A 20,995-nucleotide genomic window follows, 5' to 3' on the forward strand; every position below is an offset into this window, starting at 1 on the left:
TCCCTGCTCGCTGCCCTGCAGGTTAACCTCCTGCCCCGAGGTGCTCTGTGGCCACCAGGGACGGGGATGTGGCTGTGCCATCCCCCGGGTGCTGGGTCTGGTTTGTGGGGCTTCGGTCACCTCAACTAAGCCTAGGCTGCTCCCACCTTGTCCCCCGTGCCCAGCACGGGCAGCACTCCCTGTCTGCAGCACCTGCTGGCTCGCTCTGGGCTGACCGTCCCGCGTGAGCGGCCAGGGGGCATCCCAGGTAAAGCAGTTAATTCTGGCCCTGCGGTTGTTCATGGTTAGTGGGATTTAATTAAGACAAGCCCTAATTAGTTCTAAGAAGGATGAACGGTCTGCTTTGCCTGGAAAAGTTCCCCGCTCTTGCCTGGAAGCTGTTTATGAGGACAGGGCTTGCCTTGATATCGGGGCTGGGTCTGCCCCAGGGATGGGGTACGCAGGAGACCCGCCTTGTGCTGACGGGTGCTTGGGGCAGCCCAAAAGCAGGAATAAAAACTGCCTTGTGCCGCTCCTTGCAGCGGCTGCTGGGTCTTCCTGGCACCCAGACCCCTCTCTCCGCCAGCCCAGGGCTTCCCAGGGCGGCTGCTTTTCTTGCTGCCTCGGGCTTTCTGTTTCTTTTCAGCTCTTCCCGTGGGGACGGCCTGCAGGAGTTTGGGGGTCTTCAGAAAGGGGGACGGGCATCGGCACGGGGGCAAACACCGGGGTGCTGAGAGCGCCTGGCCGCGTGCTCACCTCGCCTGGGGTTATCGGTGCCTGCAGCCGCAGCCCTGCGCTGGCTCCAGCGGTTATCGGGGGGGTTCCCTGTGCCCACGTTGCATGTGCCCTGCACCGCTGGTCGCTACGTGGGGCTTTGCTAGCGCTGCCCTTATCTGCCCCAGCACGGCCGTGCCGTTTGGCCGCCCCGGTGGAGATAAACGTGTGGCTTCCTGCAGCCTGCGGCAAGCAAGGGGCATCTGCAGCCGTCCCGGTTTGGGGAGCTGGGTTTAAAATCTGCAGATTTTGAGCTGAGCACCGCAGCTGTGTGGGAAGTAGCTCTGTTCCTCGGTGCACCAGGTCCTGGTTCGATCCCGTGATTTGGAGCCGGCACTGGCATTTTGGAAAGAGGCTGAGTTTACGGATGTGAAGGAGAGCCTCCGGTGGAGCCATCAGCTCCAGGTGGTGTGCCCAGGGCAGATTTTGTGTAAAAGCTTTGAGTTGCAGGGCTTGGGAGGTGGGGGTAGTTTGCATGTCCCATTGAGGGCCAATAGTGAGGTGCCTCACTCCCTTCTGGTTGCTGAAAGTTGTCCCCCTGGATATTTTATTGCAGGGTCTTGAAATAAAAAAGGCCTTACATTTAGTTAACCCCAGGCACGGGTGCCACAGCACTGCCTTTACTTTCATTATAAGGAATGCAGAGGATGTTGGGAGCCCTCCCCCCTCCCCGTTTCCTCCCGAAAGCTCTGCTGCTCAGCCAAGACAAATATTGGTAGTAAACTATTGAACTTCCCCGGTCCCCGATGCTCCCCGGCGCGGTGGGCTCACAGAGCAGCGCCTGTTCTCCCTGCTACACCGGCGGGGGCCGGGCAGGGAGGTGTGGACTTGTCCCCGTGCTGGGGAGCACTGCTGGGAGGCACACAGCAGCGTGCAGTGTGACCGTGGGCCCGCGGCATCAGTTCGTCCTGCCCAGCTCCTTCGCATCCACCAGCCCCACGCTTGGGCACGGGGTGGGCTCGGTGGCAGAGCGGAGGGGACAGCCCCGAAGGGCCACTGTGATGGCTTGGGGGGTCTCTGCCTCTTTTGTGTGTGCTTTGTTGGGCTCGGCAAGTCTAAAATAGTCCCCATGACCCGCCTTTGCCTTTTTGTCCAGGGCTGGGGAGGCTGTGTGGGCTCTGGGCAGGGACTGGGGGCTCTCGGGCTCTCCCACCCCGTGTCACACAGCTCAGCCATCAGCCCGCTTTCTGCAGGGCTGTGGGTTATTTACTGCCCTGCCCATTGCTGCTCCCTGCCTCGGGAAGTCAGGCTTTCCAGGCAGCTCCTTGGGGGGCTTTAGGAGGCTGGTGCTGGCCCCATGGGATGTGGGTCACTGCCTGCCCTACATGGTGACCCTTCCATTGCAATGAGCCCCTGGGGCTCCCCAGTGCGTTGCATGGGAGCACCCCCGTCTCCAGGAGGGTTCCCCTGGGCAGCCACGGTGCCAAGCTGGTCACCGTGGGGCAGCGGTGGTGGAGGCCGCTGCAGCTGCTGGCGTGGGGCTGGGGACATCACAGTGGCACCTGGCGACCCCGCTGCAGCGGGAGCACAAAGCCGGTACGGCTGGGGTCCTGGGTTCCTGCCGGTGGCTGGGATTAATGAAGGCAGTTAAGGGAGCCAGCATTAATGAGTGATTTGGTGATTGCTCAAGGCTTGGCCTCGGCAAGAAGCTGAAGAGTCCAAAGGGCAGGCTGATACCGCGTGGTCGGTGGTTTTATGGGGGTGGCTATGGCCAGAGACCCCACTGTCCCGGGCTCACAGGCTGTAAGCTCCCTGTAAGCAAGCGCGAGCTCACATGCAGGGTGTGCTCCGAGCCCTGCCCTGTGGAGGAGCCGTGGCTTGGGCTCCAGGGCCTGCCCTTGGAGAGGTGCTGGGGACGCCGGGATGTGCCACCAAGGCTGGCAGTGGTGCCTCTGCTTTGGGACAGAGCAGGGCACGTCCCCCCCAGGGCCTCCCAGCACTCGGCTTGGGCAGCTCCATGGGAGTCACCTGCCCCTGGGAGGCTGTTCCCAGTCTCTGCCTCCCCGTGGCCCAGCAGCAATCCCTTCCCTCGCCCTGGAGAGGTTCGTGGCGGGCGTGGGAAGGACTTTTCCCCCTTCCCAGCAGCTGGAGCCCTGCACAGAGCGACCACCTTGCCTCCTTCCCTCCCACCTACAGGCAAGCAGCTCCCTCGGGCTCTGTGGGCTGCCTCTGCTTCCAGCAGGCAGATCCCTTGTTTTTCCTGGTGGACAAACCCCAGCCCGTGAGGACCGCGTTGCTGCCCCGTGTCGTCCTATAGCTGCTCTCCCCCTGCACGCGGGCTTCCCGGCTGCGAGTTCCCTTGGCAGATCGCGCTGGAAAAGTTGTCTCTCTCAAAGCAAACACATGCACGTGGCGTTTTTTCTCTCTCCTGCCCTGCCTCCCTCCGTTTCCCTCCGGGGCCAGCTGCTCCCCTGCTCCAGCCAAGCGCGTGGTGCCGGTCCTGGCTGCAGCCCTGCCGGGGGTGGGAATGCGTGCGCTGGGGAGAGGCGAGCGAGCTTCCCTCGCTGCCTGCGTCTGCCTGAACGCCAGCGGAGGGGGAGGAAAAAAAAAAAAAAAAAAGAAAAAAGAAAAAGAAAAAAGGCTGGCTTTTGCAGCCTCTTGCTGAGAAACTCCCCAGCTGGGGGATTCCTGAGAAATGACACGGAGATCGCAGTGCTTGGCACCGCTGCTGGGCGGCGGGGAGCAGCGGGACCCCGCGGGGTCGGGCTGAGCGCGTGGCTCGTGGCGGGGCTGGCGGTGCCTGGCTGGGGCAGCTGCCCTGCCGGGGGGGGCCGTGCCCAGGGCGCGTGGCCCTCGCTGGGGGACACCAGGCAGGGCACGGTCCTGCTGCAGCACCTCCCGAGAGGCCCCGCGGTGCCTCAGGGGGTTCTGTCACGCTGCGGCACGGTGCTGGGGAGCGCGGAGAGGGGCTCTGCCGCTTCTCCCCGCCTTTTGCATCCCGCTCGTGTTCTCTTCTGCCCAGTGGTTTCTGAGGATGACAGCCTCTGGTGGGGTCTGAGGGGCCGTGGCCAAGGCTTGGCTCTGTTGCAGCCTGGCACTGCCGCAGCTGCCCTGCTCTCACGCAAGATTTGTGTCCCATACTGCACGGAAGGGACCGGGCTGGGTGCATGGGCTCAGGAGGACCAGGGTGCTGCAGTGCGCGTCTTGGGGGTGATGCAGAGCGCGTTGCTGCCGGCCCCGGGGCTGATCCCCACAGGGCGCCCGCTGCTCTTGAGGAAGCGCAGCGTTTTGGCACGATTTCTGCTCTCGAGAGCTGGCAGGGCCTGGGCTGGCAGGCACGGGGCGCGTTACCCGATGGGGAGCGTTACCCGATGGGGGCTTGCTGCCCCGTGCAGCTGTCACCACTCCAAACTCGCGCTTTGTTTGCTGCGGCAGGCCCGACGAGCCAAAACCTCGCTCGCTGAAAATATCCAAATTACCATATCAGCTGCAGCTTGGCTGTAGGTCCTGCTGAGTACCCGGGCTGGATGCTTTCCACTGCTAATTGGAATCACTTTGCTGTCTCTGAGCTTGCCTGCGATACTCATTTGCTCCCTTTGTGCTGCGCGCTGGCAGAGAAAGCAGCGGGACGCATCCAGCCAGCGCCGTGCCCTGCGTGCGTGCTCAGCACCCTGCGCTGCGGGAGCACCCGGAGCAGCGCCGCCGGGAATTGGGTGTTCCCAGAGCAAGGGCGCAGCGCCTGGTTGCTGCAGGGGTGTGTGTGGGGAGGAGTGCTGGAGCCCTTAAGGAAAAGCACACAAATCCTTCATGGCTTCTACCCTTTAATAAATAAATAAATAAATAAATAAATATATATATATATATATATTTTTGATGTTTCTATTACTCCAACCCAGCTGGAGCAATTTGAATAATTGAAGCAATTGGAATAATGGAAGCAATTTGAATACTCTAAGGCAGCCCAGGCCTCACGTTCGGGTCTGGCAGCGGAGGTGCTGGCGGTTTGGGTTGGTGATGACCAAGCTGTGCGGTCGGGGCTGTGACAGCAGTGGGGAGCTTGGCTGGGGTGGCGGGGGTCATAAGGCAGGGAGGGGACTGCCACATCCCGGGGTCCCGCTGCTCCATCTCATTGTCCTTGGGATGCCCAGGTTGCATGGTGGCAGGTGGCTGATTTTGGGTGCCGATGCCTGAGCGTTTTTAGGTCTCCGACTGCTCTCTGCCATTGCTTGGGGGGCTGTGGGTCGTGCTGCTGCGGCAGTGCTGCTGTGCCCATCACGCATCCCTTCGGGGCCCTGCAGACCCCTGCTCCTCCCTGAGCTGCCGGGGGAGCTGAGACAACCCAGCACAGACTGGGGCGATGGCAGGCTTTGCCAGAAGGTGCTCTGTTGCAGCTCGGCAGAGTTTTCACTCCTCCTTTTCTATTAGGGTAGTGATTGCAGTGAGTGCTGCTGCAGTTGGTGTTTATCCTCGGGGAACGCTCAAAACTTTCTCTGACTGTTGTGATGTGGTGGCAGCGGCTGCTGGTGCTGAGAAGATGCTTGGAAAAAACAAGTTTTAAGAGCAACTGTCAGTCAAGCTGCCGGGTTGTTATTGGAAGAGTGAAGCGAGCTGTTCTCTTTTTGACTGCTGGTGTCTAAGCCAGAGCACCTCTTTGGGTAGCGAGGAGGGTGGTAATTAGGGTTGTGGCTGTGCAAAAATGGAAGCAGCTTGTTTACTGTGTGGAGGCTGAGCTGCTCCTGCCCCAGGGGTTATTCCTGGCCTGGGAGAGGGGAGCAGGACTCCTGGCTCATGCAGCAGCGTCAGAGCTGCTGCAAAACCTCTAAGCCTCTAAATAAGAACCTCTAAATTAAACCGTGTGGCCGGGGCACCTCTGGGTGCTGGAAATGCCTCTTTCCTCCCCAAATCCTTCCCACATCACCCCCAGCTCCTCCCCGGGACTGCGAGGAGGGGGAACATCTGCTGGAGTTTCCGTGGGACTGCCGTCCCGCCAGCCCGGCCTCCCCTTCCCCCTCGTTATTTATAGCTTTTCACCAACATCTGGAGCTGAAGCCGTGTTTGGCTCTGGCTGTCTCCGAGCTGTGGGTTGGAGCTGGGTGAAATGCGTGCGGCCGCAGGCTCACCGGGAGCCCCCACTCCTTCCCCACGGTGTTTGGGGGGCTGCAGCATCCCAGTGGGGCCCTGGGGCCGTCCGGGGGTTTAGGCAGCCCTGGAGCATCCTGTCTTGGGGTTTCCCAGATCTGAGCAGCAAATCCCTGCTGGCATTAGGGCAGAGGGTGAGCGGCTGCCTCTTTGCAGCACGGAGCCCGGGGGTGCTCTGCCTGCCCTGCGCTGCTCCTGCTGCTTGTGGGAGCCTTTGACATTTGTGGTCCCCCTCGCCCAGCCCTGCCCACGGTTCCCTACTCCTTGGTGTCACCGAGGTCCTTCTGGCCCTGGGGGATGAGAGGCTACAATAGTCCCCTTTTTGGTGCTGCTTTACTGGGAAAACTTGAGTCATTCCTGGGGGAAGGGGAATGAAAACCGGCCCCGCTGTAGCAGGCATTGGATCGCTGGCACCGCGGTGAATGGAGGCAGTAATCCCGGCTGTGGCACGAGCCCAAAACCCCTTGTACCTCACTGTGAGCGGGGCTGCAGGTTGGCTCATCTTTGCCGCACAGCAGGCGGCAGGTTTCCGTGGCAGGGACGTGCGGATCCCCCTGCCCGTCCCAAATCAGGGCGATGCGCGTCTGTGGGAAGTTACGTGCGTCCCCGCATCTGAGCGAAGGCAGCAGCCTTTGAAAACGGTGGTAATAATAGTGGCAATTAAAGGCTGCCTGCGGCTCAGCTCCCGATGTAACTGTTACTGCCAAGGGAGGGTGCCCGTGTCGGGCGGGTGTCAATGGGGCCGTTGTTCTGCCGGCCCCGGCCCCTTCCTGCTCGAGTTTCCACCCCTCGGTGCTCCCCATGCGGTGCTGGGGCTCTGCAGTGCCCCGCTGCTCGCCGGGCATCCCGAGGGCAGGGCTCCCCCTGTGCCACCTGGGATTTGAGAGGCAAAGGAGCGAGCAAAGGAGCCGTTTTCTGAGCAAAACCCCATGCAAAAGGAGAGGAAACGCCACGGGAGCCGACTTGAAAGAAAATATGTTAACAATGTAAATTAGGCAGGAACGCTCCTGCCTGTGTTTTCTCCAGCTCGGCTGGAGCAGAGGCGGAAAAGCTCGACATGTCACGGGGTGATTTGCAGCCTGGAGCGCGTCCAGGCGGTGCGGTTCTGTCGGCGCTGGCTGGGCCTGATTCAGCTGCACCAAAACCCAGCAAAGCCCCCGAGCTGGGGTGTGCGCCGGGAGGGAGCCTGGGGCCGGGGGTTTGGGTTCAGGCAGCCCTGGCAGAGCGGCTTCCTCGCCTTGGCCCCTTTCCCAGCTTCTCCTCTTGTTGTGCCGCGGTGCATTGGTGCTTCAGAGGGCAGGTTCTGCTCACGTGGAGGTGGTGCCTGCTCCTCAGCTGCATGGGAATCCCTCGGTAGTCAGAGCTGGTCACGTTTATGGTGCTGGCTCTGCAGTGGGTGTACCTGAAGCATCCACCTGTACGGAACGGGAACGGGATCTGCCTGTGAGTCCCGCTCACTGCAGTGACCTGCGCAGACGTGGCACTGAGCCCGGGGCCATGGCCACTGGCTGCAGCGCTGCAAACCTCAAGGGACAGCCTCAGTGCTGGAGCTGCAATGAGATTGTGAGAACTGGCAACACCCAACCAGTTTTCTTTTTTTTTTTTTTGAAGTGTTTCATTGTTATTTCATATTTTGTTTGTGCTTTTTTAAATGAGCCGGCTCGAATAGTGTTTCCAAAACCTCTTTCCTTCTAAAATGACGCCGATTTGCCTCAAGCGGTAGCTCCAGTGGCGGTGCAGCACCACAGCTTTGTGTCCATGTGGTATTTAAGAGTGCATACACATCTGTACATACGTGGGTGTGTATGTGGAGTAATGCTTGTAGGGGGAATACGGCATGCCATTGCTTGTTAATCCACCGTGTGCAGTCAGTGGGCAGCGCGGTATCTGGATACCTAGGAAAAGGATCGCTTTATTGCGTGCGAGTAGACAAATACACAGTTAATTTTTGTTGGCTCTCCTGTACGTGTGTGTCTAGCTCACACAAACCGGCTCTTATGGCCGTGGTGTGGGAAGGCGGCGGAGCCTGGCGGGTGCTGTGAGGAGCGGGGTGGGAAAGCACCGCGCAGCCCCCCCGGGGCTTCCGAGCTCGGGTGGGTTCCAGGCAGACCCGATAACGCGCTGCTGTGGCGGGGAGCGCCTCGACGGAGGGCTTGGGTTTCACAAAGGCGAAATCCCTCCGGGAGCTCAGGAAATATCTTCCCAGAACACAACCAGGGAAGCGTTGGCACAGGTCGTAAAGAAAATAAATAGCAGAGCTGGCAAGAGAAACGGCGGCTCCGTGTCAACAAAGCACGTAAGAGCAAAGTGTTTAAGCATGTGCTCGAGTCTGAGTGCAGCGAGGGGATCTTCGGTGTTTGCGGAGTCCCAGAGAGGGGCTTTCCAGAGCTGAGATCAGAGACCTGCTTTTTCCGATGGCTGAGGGCCGCGGTAGTCGGGAGGTTTAACAGCCCAGCAAAAGCCCTGGATCCTCTCTGCAGAGGGATGAGCAGTTCTGCCCGAGGATTTCTGCATGCTGCTCAGAGCAGATGCTGTGGCTGACCTGGGGCTTCTTTTTTAAAGAAAGATTTGGAATTCATCTCAGTTAAGGACCTTGAATTTAGGATGTGGCAGTGAGAGCAGAGCAAAGCCTGTGCAGGATGCGGCACTGAGTACCCCCAAAAAGCTGCTGCGGGAGTTGTCTTCTGCTGCCTGGTTTCTGTGTGATTTATTTTGGTGACCCTGAGCCTGGCCGCGACACCCCGCTGGCTGGCACGGCGCGCGCAGGGAGCCGCTCTGTGTGTCTGTCTTGGTGCTTTCGGAGTGCTGCTGGAGCTGTGACCCCTTAAAAACGGGCTAAGAGGAAAATGGCTCAAAACCTGAATTTCTAAGCCCAGATAGGTGATGCTAGACTTGTTCCTTTCTGCCGGAGAGAGGCAGCCCCTTTTCCCAGCGCTTGGAGCCCTGTGTATCCCTTGGGGTCGCGCCGGGCCCTCGACTCGCTGACCCCGCTCCGCGGTTGAATCATTTCCTGTTTTCTCCGGCTGTTGAAGAACTCCACGAGGCGAGCTGGAAGCGTTTGCAGAGAGGGTGAACTGACTGCACTGAGGCCATGGGAAAACGCGGGCTTGCTGAATCTGCAGAGCGAGAAGATCCGTGTGTGGGTCCCGCTAGCTGGCTGCGCTCAGCCGTGCGCTGTTGATCCATGGATACCAAGCTGGTGGCTCTTCCCTTTTGAGAACCACTGTGTGCATCGAGGCATTGATGCTGAGACCATCTCCGCAGGCAGGAGTGTATGGGAAATAGTCTGTTTTCGCCCAGAACTTGTCCTGATAGCATCCATTTGCCTCGCAAGCTCAGCTTCACAAGGCTGTGAGGGCTGCTGTGTGTATCAGCGGTCATTGAGGCTTTTCTTCAAGCCCCCTCCTTGATTTTTTTTTAAGCTGTATTGCAAAGTCGGTCTCTGTAAACACTGGGGTCCTGCAGCCCGTGGAGCCCACACGAGCCCTGTGCCCACGCCGGGCACTGCCAGTGGTGGCTCCTGCCTGGGAGCACTTCTTGAGGAGCTGGGCGTTGGGGCCCCGAGGAGCCGCGGCATTGCCAAGACCTCGGTTGCTCGCCTCCCTCCTCGTCTGTTCCCGGGCGTGGGGTTAAGCTGTTCCAGCTGCTTCGTGGCTAGAAGCACCCAAGTGAGTTCCCCGTCCACCTCCGTCCTCAGCATGCGTCCCAGTGCTGGGGCCAATCTCGTTGCTCCGTGGCTTTTTCTGCGTTCTCATTCCCAACGCAGAGTAGGCTGTGGTTGTGCTGGAGCCATCCGCTGAACTCCCCAGCCTGATGTGAGCCCCGCCAGCTCGAGTATTTCATAAACAGCTCGAGGAGAGCTCTGTTGGGATATTTATTTACATCCCATTGAGCTGGCGGCTGTGCTCGGGGCCGCAGCAATGCAGGAGGGGGCGGGAGAGGGGCTCCCCGCTGCATTAAACCCAGGGACGGGGATGTTGGGAGCTGTCTTTCACAGCACCTTTTGGACAAGATGGGAACGTCGGGGAAATTTCCTCTGGTGTCTTATTTTAAATGAAAGGTTATAAGAGATTGTACCACAAATACGATCTGGAAAACAAATATCTGAGGTCTAATAGCAGGAGGGGAGCAGCATTTCTGTTAATGCAAATTTAAAACCCAGCCACAGGGAATGTTTTCCTTAAACCACAGACCAGAAAAATGAAAACCTGCTTCTATTTCTGAAGCAGCTCCCGGTCGAGACGCAGCTGTGTTGGTGTGCCCGTCTGCTGCCCGGCCGGGCTGCGCCGGGGCTGGCGTGGAGCAGCTGCCTTCATGGGAGCAGAAATGGCTCTTGTGAGCCTGCAGAAAACCTGCTGCTTGCTGCTCCCCCGGCGCCCTGCGGAGCCATAAAGCATTTTGCATGTGTTGGACGGAAGCACTAAACTCACGTGCTCCTCTAACGTTCTGCTGCTGCCTGCAGCAAGCTCAGCCTTTATGTGCTGCAGGCACCCTTCTGGCCGGGAGCAGCCCTGTGGGTCCCAGGGGGGAAAGCACCATGTGCAGGGGCTTGTGTTTTTCTTCCCCCCTGCAAAACACAGCTTCTCTGCAGAGCCGTGACTTCTGCAGGGCTTTTCTGCCTTTTCCGCCCAGCCCAGCTTGGTGTTTCCCTAAGTTCTCGATGGTGCCACCGGGAGATGGCTGCAGAGCAGCCGCGACTCAAGGTGGTCGGGTGGTCCTGCAGGTCCTCCCGCTCAGCTTGGGGCTGCTCTGTGCTTCCAGTTATTTCTGGATATTTTTTAGCTGGTCACAGACAACTGGTGAAGCAGGCAGGCAGTCCTAAGCGGGTTTGGGGAAGGTGCTCTTCCTTGGAAGCGGGGCCACCAAAGGCAGCCCCACATACCTGGCAGGATGAGGGTGGCCCCGAGGGATGGGGTCTGCGCTGGCAGCAGCTCCCGAGCCAGGCAAGACCCGATTCTGGGACGGAAGGATGGACAGTGGTGGCGTGTGCAGGGCAAGAGGCGTGATTCCCTCAGTAATTAGTTGCTGATGGTGAGCCCTCCTGGAACAAGGCATCCAGGTGTGACAGCTTGGGGCAGGGGCAGGGACACGGCCATCCTTCTCCGGAGCCGTGCAGGAGGGCCAGCCTGTCCCCACGGGCACGGAGCCATCTCTGCCACGGCCGGGAACGTGGCTGCAGAGCTGGGAGGGAGAGGATGGAGCTGTGTGCCGTGCCGGTGTCACTGGGACCAAGGGCACGGCGCTGCCTTAAATAAATAACTGAGGTTAAGGCGCTGCCCCTGCCCGGCTGCGCTGCACCCGGCCACAGGGGTCGGGCCCTGCCCGTGCTGCCTGGAGGGGCTCGGCACCCCCCGGGTGGGGCAGGCTTATCTGGGCTGCTGCTGGAGAAGGAAATGCATTTTTTGTTGTTTCAATTTCTCTGGAATGGTTTTGGACAATTGGTTTTCTAAAATAAACTCAATGAGAGGAAATTCATTTGTTAACCTGTCCCTGTTTAGCTGGCAGGGGAGGATGGTGCGCAGATATGTTGCTTCCTTGTTAGTTTTAGTTATGATTCAGAACAAACCCAAACCTATAAATTAAACACCACCTTTTATCCTCCCCCCCCCCACACCTTCTTCTTTCAATCAGGATTTAAACGGACAGAAAGAGCTGTGCCCACGTCTCTGCCACCTGAAGAAAGGCCCCAATGGCTACGGCTTCAACCTGCACAGCGAGAAGTCCCGGCCGGGGCAGTTCATCCGCTCGGTCGACCCGGACTCGCCAGCCTCCAGAGCGGGACTGCGGCCCCAGGACCGGCTGGTGGAGGTAATGCTGGGGGCTCGGCATGCCGTTCCCATCAGCCTGGAGGTCTTTTGGGGTTCTCGGACCCTGCCCAGCATGGCAGGAGAGCAGCTGGGTCCTGTGCCCCTCTTGCACGTGGGGAGAGGGAGAGCAGAAGTGCCGTGACCCTACAACTCAGATGGGATGCCTGATGCTAAATCGAGCCCTCATCCCTCATCCCTTGACCTTTTCCATCAGATCCCTGCCACATTCCCCCGTAACACAGAGCCTGATGCTGGTACCCAGGCAGGGTGCTGGACCCAGGGATGAGCACGGATGGGGGTTTGGGGGTGCCACCTCCCTGACACAGCCAGACCGGAGCAGAGAGCACCCTGCACTTGGTGGCGCTGGCATGGGGAGGTGGCTTTGTGGGGACAAGCGGGACTGGTCCCATCCCAGCCACCCGGGGGGGCTGCTTGTGTCCCAACACCCCCCATCTGCTATGGGTTTGGGGCAGCTTGGTGCCACCCGGCCGAGCCAACGTGCTGCTGGGCAGGGCAGGCATTTGGAAGCAGAGGGGAAAAGCTCCGCAGAGAGGTCTTAAAGCATGAGATTGTGAAAGATTAGGGGAAAAACTGCTCTTGGAAGCGATTTCCTGTTCGCTTATTGCTGAACAACAGAATTCTTGATGTGGCTGCTGATCACCCTCCCCTTGGCTTGTTTGTGCCTTGCCATTTTTACCGAGTACTGAGCTCCCCCATTCAGAGCTGTGCGCGCTCCGGGCAGGGCTTGGGCAGCACAGACAGATGGGACTTGTTCCGAGAGCCAGCGCCCCAGGAGCAGCCCTGCTCCCTGCTTCAGTTCCTGCGTGCTGGGAGCACCTGGATGCCCCGTGCTGGGGGCTGTGGGCTGGCCCTGCCCGAGCTGGGTACCAGCCCGTGCCCCCACCCCCGGGTCCGGAGGGATGAGGGATTTGCACGCTTGGAAGAAAACACGCGCATCCTGGGGAGCCGGGCGGTCCCCGAGGCAGGGAAGTGAGCGAAGACCAAAGTCCTCGCCCTCTTTCCAGCCCCGTGAATAATCACGCAGGAGCCCGTGGGAGCCGCCGGCTGCCTCCTGCCCCATGCCAGGGCTGCTCCTCGTGCTTGCCCCCAGCACTGCGGTGTTCTATCGCGGGGAGCAGCCTGGGGCTGCGAGCGAGGCACCCGTGGCTGCGGTTCAGAGCGGCCCAATGTCACAGTGAGGGATTCTGTTATTTATTTATCGGCCCTTGGCCAAGTGCCTGGTGCACACAAAGCGGCAAGGGGTGAGCTGGAGAGCTCAGAAACCCAATCCCCCTGAGCCAGCTCTTTGGGGCTCCGATAAATATTTGATGCCCCCAGCCCTGCTGCACCCCCGGGGCAGGCTGGGGGTGCCAGAGGCTGCGGCGCTGACCGTGGTTTATCATGAGCAGCAAAAAATGGCCCTGCAACGAGAGTGGCATCGAGACCTTTTCATGTGGGACAATGGGTGTGTTCGTTTCTGAGCACAAACAATGCCTAGAAATCACGATTGTTCCCTTTCTGCCCGCGGAACAATTGGGAGGAGAAATCCTGACTGCTGGTGGGTCCCAGGTCGCGTGCAGTGAAGGGAAAATGAGTCAGTGCGTCGGGGACTGGGACAGAAAGGCCGAGCTCTGCTCAGCCATCGGGACACGGGAAATCCTCCCTTGCTCCTCTCCCAGAGGGACAAACGGCCACGAGCCCTGTGGAGCAGGGCTCTCAGATCTCAGTGCAGGCTGAGATGTTTGGGGCAAAGCTAAGGTGAATGAAATCATTGGAGGGGAACCAGCGTGTTCCTGGGCAGCTGGGGTGGTGGCAGAGGCTGTGGCCAGGTCTCCCTACAGGGGGTTCAGGAGTTGGGGCAGAGGCAGAGGTCTTTGGTGACATGAAAGGCGAACACAGGGGTCGCTCCCCTGTCTGTGCTGCGGGAGCCAGACCTGGTCCTGATGGTGCTGCTTTGCAGGTGAACGGGATAAACGTGGAGGGGCTGAGGCACTCGGAGGTCGTGTCCCACATCAAGGCCAGGGAGAGCGAAGCCAGGCTCCTGGTGGTGGACCCCGAAACAGATGATTACTTCAAGAAGCTGGGGGTGACCCCCACCGAGGAGCACACCAAAGGTGAGACTCGGCTCTGCTGGGCGACCCCACCGCTCCTGTGACTCACTGGGACACTGGGTGGGATTTCAGAAGTGCCAGAGTCATGTTTCCCTTGTCTCATCCCTCAGTAGTTTCCTGAGCACCACCCAGCTATTTATAAGCAGTGAGAATACTTCCTAATCTAGCCAAAAAAACAATTCGTTATTTTTGCACGGTGAATAATTAACCCAGGAACTCGCTGCCAGAAGGTGGCTGGGACAAGGAGCGTGATGGGGTGCTGGGGCAGTGCTGAGCACATTGCTCGGGAAGGGATGCTCAGGTGGGACCCGTTCTGGCGGCGGATCCTGGGGCTGCTCCTGCTTTGTTTGCCGTGCCTGGGAGCAGAGCAGCCGGCCCCGTAGTGCTGATGTGGGGCTGCAGGAGGGAGGGCAGGATAACCCCGCACCGCTCTGCTCCCGAGACAGAGCCTGAAGGCGCAGGGAGAAACGCTGGGGCTGGCCCCGTGTGTGTGTAGAGGGAAGGGCTTCAGGGCTTCACGCGACAGCGATCACAGGGGCGGCTGCTGCAGGAAATGTTTCCCTTGCTGTTGAAACCTGGCAGAGAAAGCAGCCCGGCTGCTCCCCGACCTGCCGTGGGGAGGGAGCTGCCCTGCAGCCAGACGGGGGGCCCTGCTTCCCACGCCGCCGGCCCCTGTCCGACCTGAACTCTGCAGGACATTCTTGGTCTGCCAGGTGCTCAACGGGAAGATTTGTCCAAAAGAATGGGTCAAACCGTGCTGAGGAGCACGCGGGGCGAAAGCGGTGTCAGATGCTCCGAACCGGTTGAGGAGGAGCCGGTGCGAGCGCTGGCTGCTGGCACGAGCACAAAGGAGCCCTTGTTCCCTGCGGCGGGGACGTGGCCGGGGCCAGCCGCACGCCACGGTGCGCGGGTGGGTGCTCAAGTGCTGGGCCCTGGCTCTGCAGCTCCCTGCTGCCTGCTGGGTGCTTTCCTCGGGGGTCAGCAAGGACCGCGTCTGCCTGGCCTGCAGACCTGCATGGGCTGGGCTCGGCTGTCCCCATGCCACAGCTGAGGCTGTCACACCAGCACATTTTCAAAGTCATGTTTTGGTTTTATTAAATAAAAAAGTGCCCTGATTTACGTTGGAAACCCCTACAGCTTGCACTGCTGCAGCCCCCAAATCAGTTCTTTGGGAAGTCCGGCCAGCTCTCTGTGATGCACGGGCAATGGCTTGGAGCTGTAAAATCAGCAGCCCTGGGTTGCTGCAGTTGCAGGCTGCCCTTGGCTGCAAGCGCAGCTCTTGCTTCACTGGAGCTAGCGTTACACAAGGAGTGCACGCACAGCATTGTTTTCTGCTCGGCCGCTGTGTGCTGGGGGCACCCTGGGGTCCCGCCGAGCCGCTCTCACCCCACGCCGTGCACAGAAAGGGGCCTGTGCCCCCAGAAGTGTTCGTGCTCAGTCATTAGCCCTGTCGCAATTAGCACATCTGCGACACCACGGCTCGTCTGTCCCGGGCTGCCTCTAGCAATGGCTGGGTCGCGGTGACTGGCAGCTCATCTGCAACAAATTTGCCATTGTTTGGAGCATTATTAGTGCAAATCATTGGAACCGGGCGAAAAAATGGCAAGGTACATGAAAGGCGGGTTGTTTGCCCCATGCTGTTGCGACACCAAGATGCTGATTTCAGCAAATAGCGTTGGGCTGGTTTTTAAGATTTCTGATTAAACAGCTCCTGAAGAAAAATTACTTAACTGTCAGAAACTGGGAGTGCACCGCATTTAGTGCTTGCGGAGGGAAGTTGCTCGGTCCCCTTCCTGGAAGGCGTTTTCTTTTGATGAAAACGGGGAAATCAAATGAAGTTGGGGTTTCGGAAGAATGCGGTTCCAGAGGGCATGGGGGCACAGAGGCGTTTGCTTGGGCTCGGAGGCAGCGCAGGCTGGGTCTGGCCGCAGCTCCAAGGGAAGGGGCACGCTGGGCTTTTGGGGCTTGGGGGGGGACCCTGTGCCAGGAGGGGCTCGGTTGGGGGCGATGCTGGGGGTTGCTCCCCTCGGTGCCCGGCAGGGTATTTATGAGTGGATTCACCGCATGTTTCCTTTGTGTGGCCTGCAGGTGTGGTGCCTCAGCCCCTGACGAATGGATCCGCGCAGACGCAGGTGAGTCCTCGCCTGTCGGGGGGCTGGGCAGTCCTGGGTGGGCTCAGAGCAGAGGGAACCTCGTAGCATCCCCGAGGCTCGTTTAACTCAGCTTAACCACTGCCAGCTAATTGTAATTGCTTCCTGATGCAGCTTTAATTTTGGGTTTGCACGAGGCTGGTGTGAGCCCTGTTCGCTCCTTTTCCCCAGGGACTAGTGGGAGGAGGTGGGTGGGTGGTGGGAACTGGGGAGCAGTGGCTCCCCCTGCTCTGCACCATGAGTCCCAGGATATTCCTGGTGTCCGCGGGGTCAGTTTGGGGCAGGAGCCCCCCTCCAGCTCCCTCTGTGCTTCTGGCCTTATCCCTGGAGACACTGGGTGTTGCATCAGGGGCTGGCTGTGATGCTTGACCCCATAAGGCCAAATCATTTATTTTATTTTATTTATTTATTTATTTTGCTTCTGTCTTTGCACAAACTGGACTAACAATTTCATTTCCAACAGCTGAATGGAGGATCCACATCTTCATCTCACAGTGACCTTCAAAGTCCCGGGAAGGAATCAGAGGTAAAAACCCCAATCACACACCCTCTTCTTTGTACATGCTTACGTGTGTACGTGTTTGTGTTATGGTACTGGGTAAAAATGCCTCTAAATGCAATTTCAGTTTCAGACTGCAGACTTGGGTACGCTTGTATCCACCCAGCAAGCAAAACAGGGAGTTTGCTTTCATGCCCTGCCCTGTAAATCCACGTGAAATGCAGCCGTGAGCTCCTGGCAGCTGCTGGCTCCAGCCCAGAGGCAGCTGCGTTTCTGGGGGCATCGATGACCCCTTGGTGGCTTGGCGAGGCCGTCCCGAGCACATCTGGCTGGAGCGTGCGGGAGCAAGGCGAGCTGCTGCCAGGGCTGTGCGTGCCCAGGGAGGGGGCCAGCAGTGGCAGGCTGCCCCCCAGACCCACGTCAGAGAGATGTAACAGCACTCGAGTGGGAATTAAATACCACCGTGTTCTGGCTTCCCTTCTGCTTTCAGATGGGCAGGAGTGGGGTTGGGTTAAGCGATGGCTGCAAATTCCTTCCACTCCTTGTCAGGGGACAGACGGGCTCTGCCAGCAGCAGCAGATGTCCTGCGTTAAGGGATGGTTTGCAAGGGTCCAGCTGCGTGCCGTGCCCCAGGGACTGGTGGGCTCTGTGTGCTCTGCCCTGGGGAGATGGGGCTGCCCCAAGGGCCAGCAGAGGAGAGCGCCAAGGGGTAATGGCAGCGAATTAACTGGTGCTCTAATAGTCTGAAGGTGTAAGGTGAAAAGGTGCCTTCAAGGGTTTTAGGTCTGAGGTGCCCAGAGCCTCTCAAGCATCTTGGGCTCGGAGGCTGTGCACGCCAGCTGTGTCCGAGAGCTGGGCCAAGCGCCTGCAGTCTGGCAGCTCCGTTTCTCTCTGAGCATTAAATAATACATGTCCTGCTCCTCGGCGATGGTGTGCGGTGCTAAGCAGTGCACGCGAACCCGTTTGCGTCTGCAAGTCAAAGCAAAGCAGTTTTCTTGACGGCAACGCTGATGGGAGACCTGCCCATGGCTACCGGCAGGGTTTGTGAAGTCCCTTTGGAGCTTCGTGTGTGTGTTAAGGCAATGTCGGTGGGCAGGCTTTAGGATGTTTCCTTAAAAATGAAGGTTTTTATTCTGCGTGTTTGTCTGCTGTTCACATGAGAGTGGTGCGTGCAGGATGCTGCTGCAGTGACTTTAGAAAGGAAAGCTGATTTTTCTGTGTCATACAGCACTCTTATTAGGCAGACAGAAGGATGCTCTTCTCAGTACAGCTCCCGAAGCAAAATGTGCTTCGGGAAATGGGCAAAATGGGCACGCAGGCAGGTGCTGCTGTGTGCGCCCACCGGCACTGCCTGATCCTGGCTCTGGCTGTCCTCTGGTGCTCTGGAGCAAACCGGAGCCTGGCTGTGCGAGCACAGGGGTGCCTTGCTGCAGTGCCCACCTGCAGGAACAACACCCGCAGTGTAATCATTTACCCTGTGGCTATGCAGATGCTGCTGCTGCCAGTTAAACCATAGGCATGATGTGGGGCAGGGGCTTTGACCTCCTCCAAAAACCTGTGAGTTTGCTTATCTCACACGTGCTTGGAGATTTCTGCTCCCGGCAGTGTGGGGATGGGATGCTGGGTGGCTTTGGGAGCGTGGTGCCGGGGGCAGCAGGGTGACCTCCCCTCTCTGTGCAGGACGGAGACTCGGAGAAGAGGGACCCGTTTGAGGAGAGCGGGCTGAGCCTGAGCCCCACGGCTGCCGAGGCCAAGGAGAAGGTGCGGGCCAAGCGGGTGAAGAAGAGGGCTCCGCAGATGGACTGGAACAAGAAGCGAGAGATTTTCAGTAATTTCTGAACCTCGCTGGTGGCGCTGCCTGCCTTCCCCCACACCTGGCCGGACGTTCAGAGGTGCCTGCGCCCTCTCCTTCAGTGTCCACGTGAGATGCTTTGTGCTCTGCTCTTCACTGGTTGCTTTTATGAGGCGTATTTTAAAGTCCTTTTTTATTGTTGTTATTATTATTATTATTGTTGTTACTCACCAGCGATTCTCATAAGACAAATGTGACCAAAGCTCCTTTTCTTGCTTGCTCTTCAGCCCGGTCTGGCTGCCTGCTGTCCCCTGTTCCTGCTGAGAAAAGACTGGAAGAGTTTAACTCTCGTTTCTTACCTGCATAATTTAGGGTTTTATTACTTTTTTTTTTAAATTGGGGTGTTAGTTTTGGTTTTGCGGGTGTCCCAGGCTGAGCCCCATGGGATGCTCTGTGCCCCTGCGCAAATGTCTTACGGCCTCGCCGTGGTGGGTGGCCAGGGGGGTGGCAGCACCCCCAGCCTGCAGCTTTACCCCCTCGCAATGGGAGAATGGGCAGTGGCTGTAAATTGCTCGTGTTGACTTTGCTATTGAAATGAAAAAGTTCTCGTTGTTTTTAATGAAGTCCTATCTGTTTCCAGTTGATTTAGGAGCCTCCCTCCCAGCAGCAACTTCTGCCCCAGCAATAAAAGCCCCTTTTCCACCCCCTGTCCTCCCAGGTGGCAGGATGTACAAGCAAGACAAACCCAGTCCCCAAATGCCCCCGGCCTCACGGTTTGCACAACGCAGCGAGCAGTGCAGGAGATGCTGCAGGGCTAAGCATGTCTCCAGGGAGCCCTCGGGGCTGGCACGTGCTCCCTGCCTCCCGCTCCCCCCTTGTGTCCCCCATCCCTGGGCAGGGCTGGCGGGGTCCCCAAAGCTCCCGGGTCTCAGTGGGGCTGGTGACAGAGCAGACTCATAGTTAGGAGAGGGTTGATGTCCTGGGCAATGGCTTTGGCGCTGTGTCCTCCTTTAGTACCAAAAGCAGGGTGTTTTCAAATCCTCGAAACATACCTTTAGAGCACTGCAGATGAAGCCAGTGTAAGCTCTTCATTACTCGCCTTTGGCTGTGAACAAGGAAGACGAAACACGATGCGCTCGCAGGCTGCAGGCGGAGGTGTTTCGCCGGGGAAGGTCCCGGCGGCGATGGGCTGGCTCCCCCCGTGCCTCTCACAGCGCCCCGGGCCCAGCCGCGGAGCCTGCCCTGTGTTTTGGCTCCAGTGTCAAAGCCGCAGGGGGAAGGGACTGGGCACAGTTGCGTGCAAAACCACTTTTCCCAGCTCAATGCAAATGGCAGCAATAACTTGGCCGTTAATGACTATTTTAAACAAAAGACTTGGCTGCGACTTTGCCCTGTATTATTCCCCAGAGCTGATGTATTACAAGGCAGAGGCCTTTGGGTTGGTCGGCGCACTACGGATGTTGTTGTGGCTCTGTGTGCATTTCCTAAACGCTGAACTAAAAGGTGCCTTATAACATTTGCTGCTCTCCTCGGCGGCTGCCCGCGGCTCAGCACAGGGGCAGCGCGGGGCCAGAGAGCTGCCGGGGCTGCTGCTGGCTGGCGAGAGCACGGAAACCCTCAGGGGTGAAGGAGATTTCTCTTTTATGAAAGTGCAAAGTGTTGATGGGCTGAACAGGTTGAAAAAATGCCTTTGGAGAGGGACTGGCGCAGGTGTTTGGCTATTGGTGACAAGACTGGCGGCAGGATGACGGCTCAGGATTCAGAGAGGCTTTTCCCCCCACCAGGACTCTGCCAATAACTAGAGGCCTCTTCTCTACCCCACCTCAAAGACGATTAGCTCCTCTCCTTTTGGTCCCCAAAATATTTGCTTCTGTAGGAAATCAGTAATGACTGAAGGAGCCCTCCTTTTTCACGGTATGCACGTTGCTTCCAGTGCCTGCGTAGCCAAACCCCAGACAGTGTTCCAGTCTGTGCGGGGCAGAGTGCTCCCCACTACACCGTGAACTCGACCCACCGTGCATGTCAGAGAGCAAAGACTCGTTTGTAAATACCGCATTTCTCACCCAAGACTGGACCACTGTAGTTAAGGGGGGAAAAAAGAACACGTAGTTCTGAATGCAGATCAAAAGAAATCAGGTGTGCAAGTCTGTACTGATAAGATTTCAAAATCTTAATCTCTGCTTAGTCCATGGAAATTGCTCCTGGTTAAAGCACTTATCATATTTCTGACATCTTGTAGCTCAGTAGTAATTATTCAGTTCCTGTACATTTAACGTGGAAAAAAAATAAATCAATAAAGTGTAAGGCTGTTAGTTGCATTGTAAAAACAATGTACACTGTAATGTCAGTAATAAACTTTGTTTTCCCATGTACCACTTATTTGCTCATTCTTCATCTGTTTAGTAGGGAACTTCAGAGCGGAATTACAGCCTTCTTTAGCACATTATAAACTTTGCTTCCTCCCTTGCCTGTTTAAAGAGTAGCTGAAATTATTCTTTTGAAGCTGTACAATGAAGTCAGTGCTGCCCTTTCTTTGAAGAACAAAACACACACGTGGGTGGTGGCCCCTCTGTCAGCTTCTGAGGCACACACTAACCTGGATCCTGTGGCTATGTAAGCTGTGCTAGCACACATCTGACAAGTAAGAGCGTGAAGCTAGATTGTCACCTGCTCACTGTGCACTGCGTTCCCTAGGGTCCTGTGCTAGCAGGACTCAAAGGTCACTTGTCCAGGCAGTGGCTGCCTCTGGCCCTGGGTTGTGAAGCTTTTAGTTGGACCTTACTGACCATGGTTCTCTTGCTGCC

At 58.1% G+C, this 20,995-nt stretch overlaps 1 protein-coding gene across 1 annotated transcript in view; it reads left to right on the top strand.

The window, feature by feature from the left end:
• Positions 1-20,563, top strand: part of SLC9A3R2 (SLC9A3 regulator 2) — a 34,191-nt gene extending 13,628 nt beyond the window's left edge. The window contains exons 3-7 of the mRNA XM_040574790.1: positions 11,464-11,640; positions 13,600-13,753; positions 15,839-15,882; positions 16,364-16,426; positions 18,080-20,563. Coding sequence (XP_040430724.1) covers positions 11,464-11,640; positions 13,600-13,753; positions 15,839-15,882; positions 16,364-16,426; positions 18,080-18,238 — 597 coding nt within the window. The 3' untranslated portion in view covers positions 18,239-20,563. The remainder of the gene's footprint in view (positions 1-11,463; positions 11,641-13,599; positions 13,754-15,838; positions 15,883-16,363; positions 16,427-18,079) is intronic.
• The last annotated feature ends 432 nt before the right edge of the window (positions 20,564-20,995 follow it).

Source organism: Cygnus olor, chromosome 15 (genome assembly GCF_009769625.2).
Source record: "Cygnus olor isolate bCygOlo1 chromosome 15, bCygOlo1.pri.v2, whole genome shotgun sequence".
Classification (NCBI taxonomy): Eukaryota; Metazoa; Chordata; class Aves; order Anseriformes; family Anatidae; genus Cygnus; species Cygnus olor.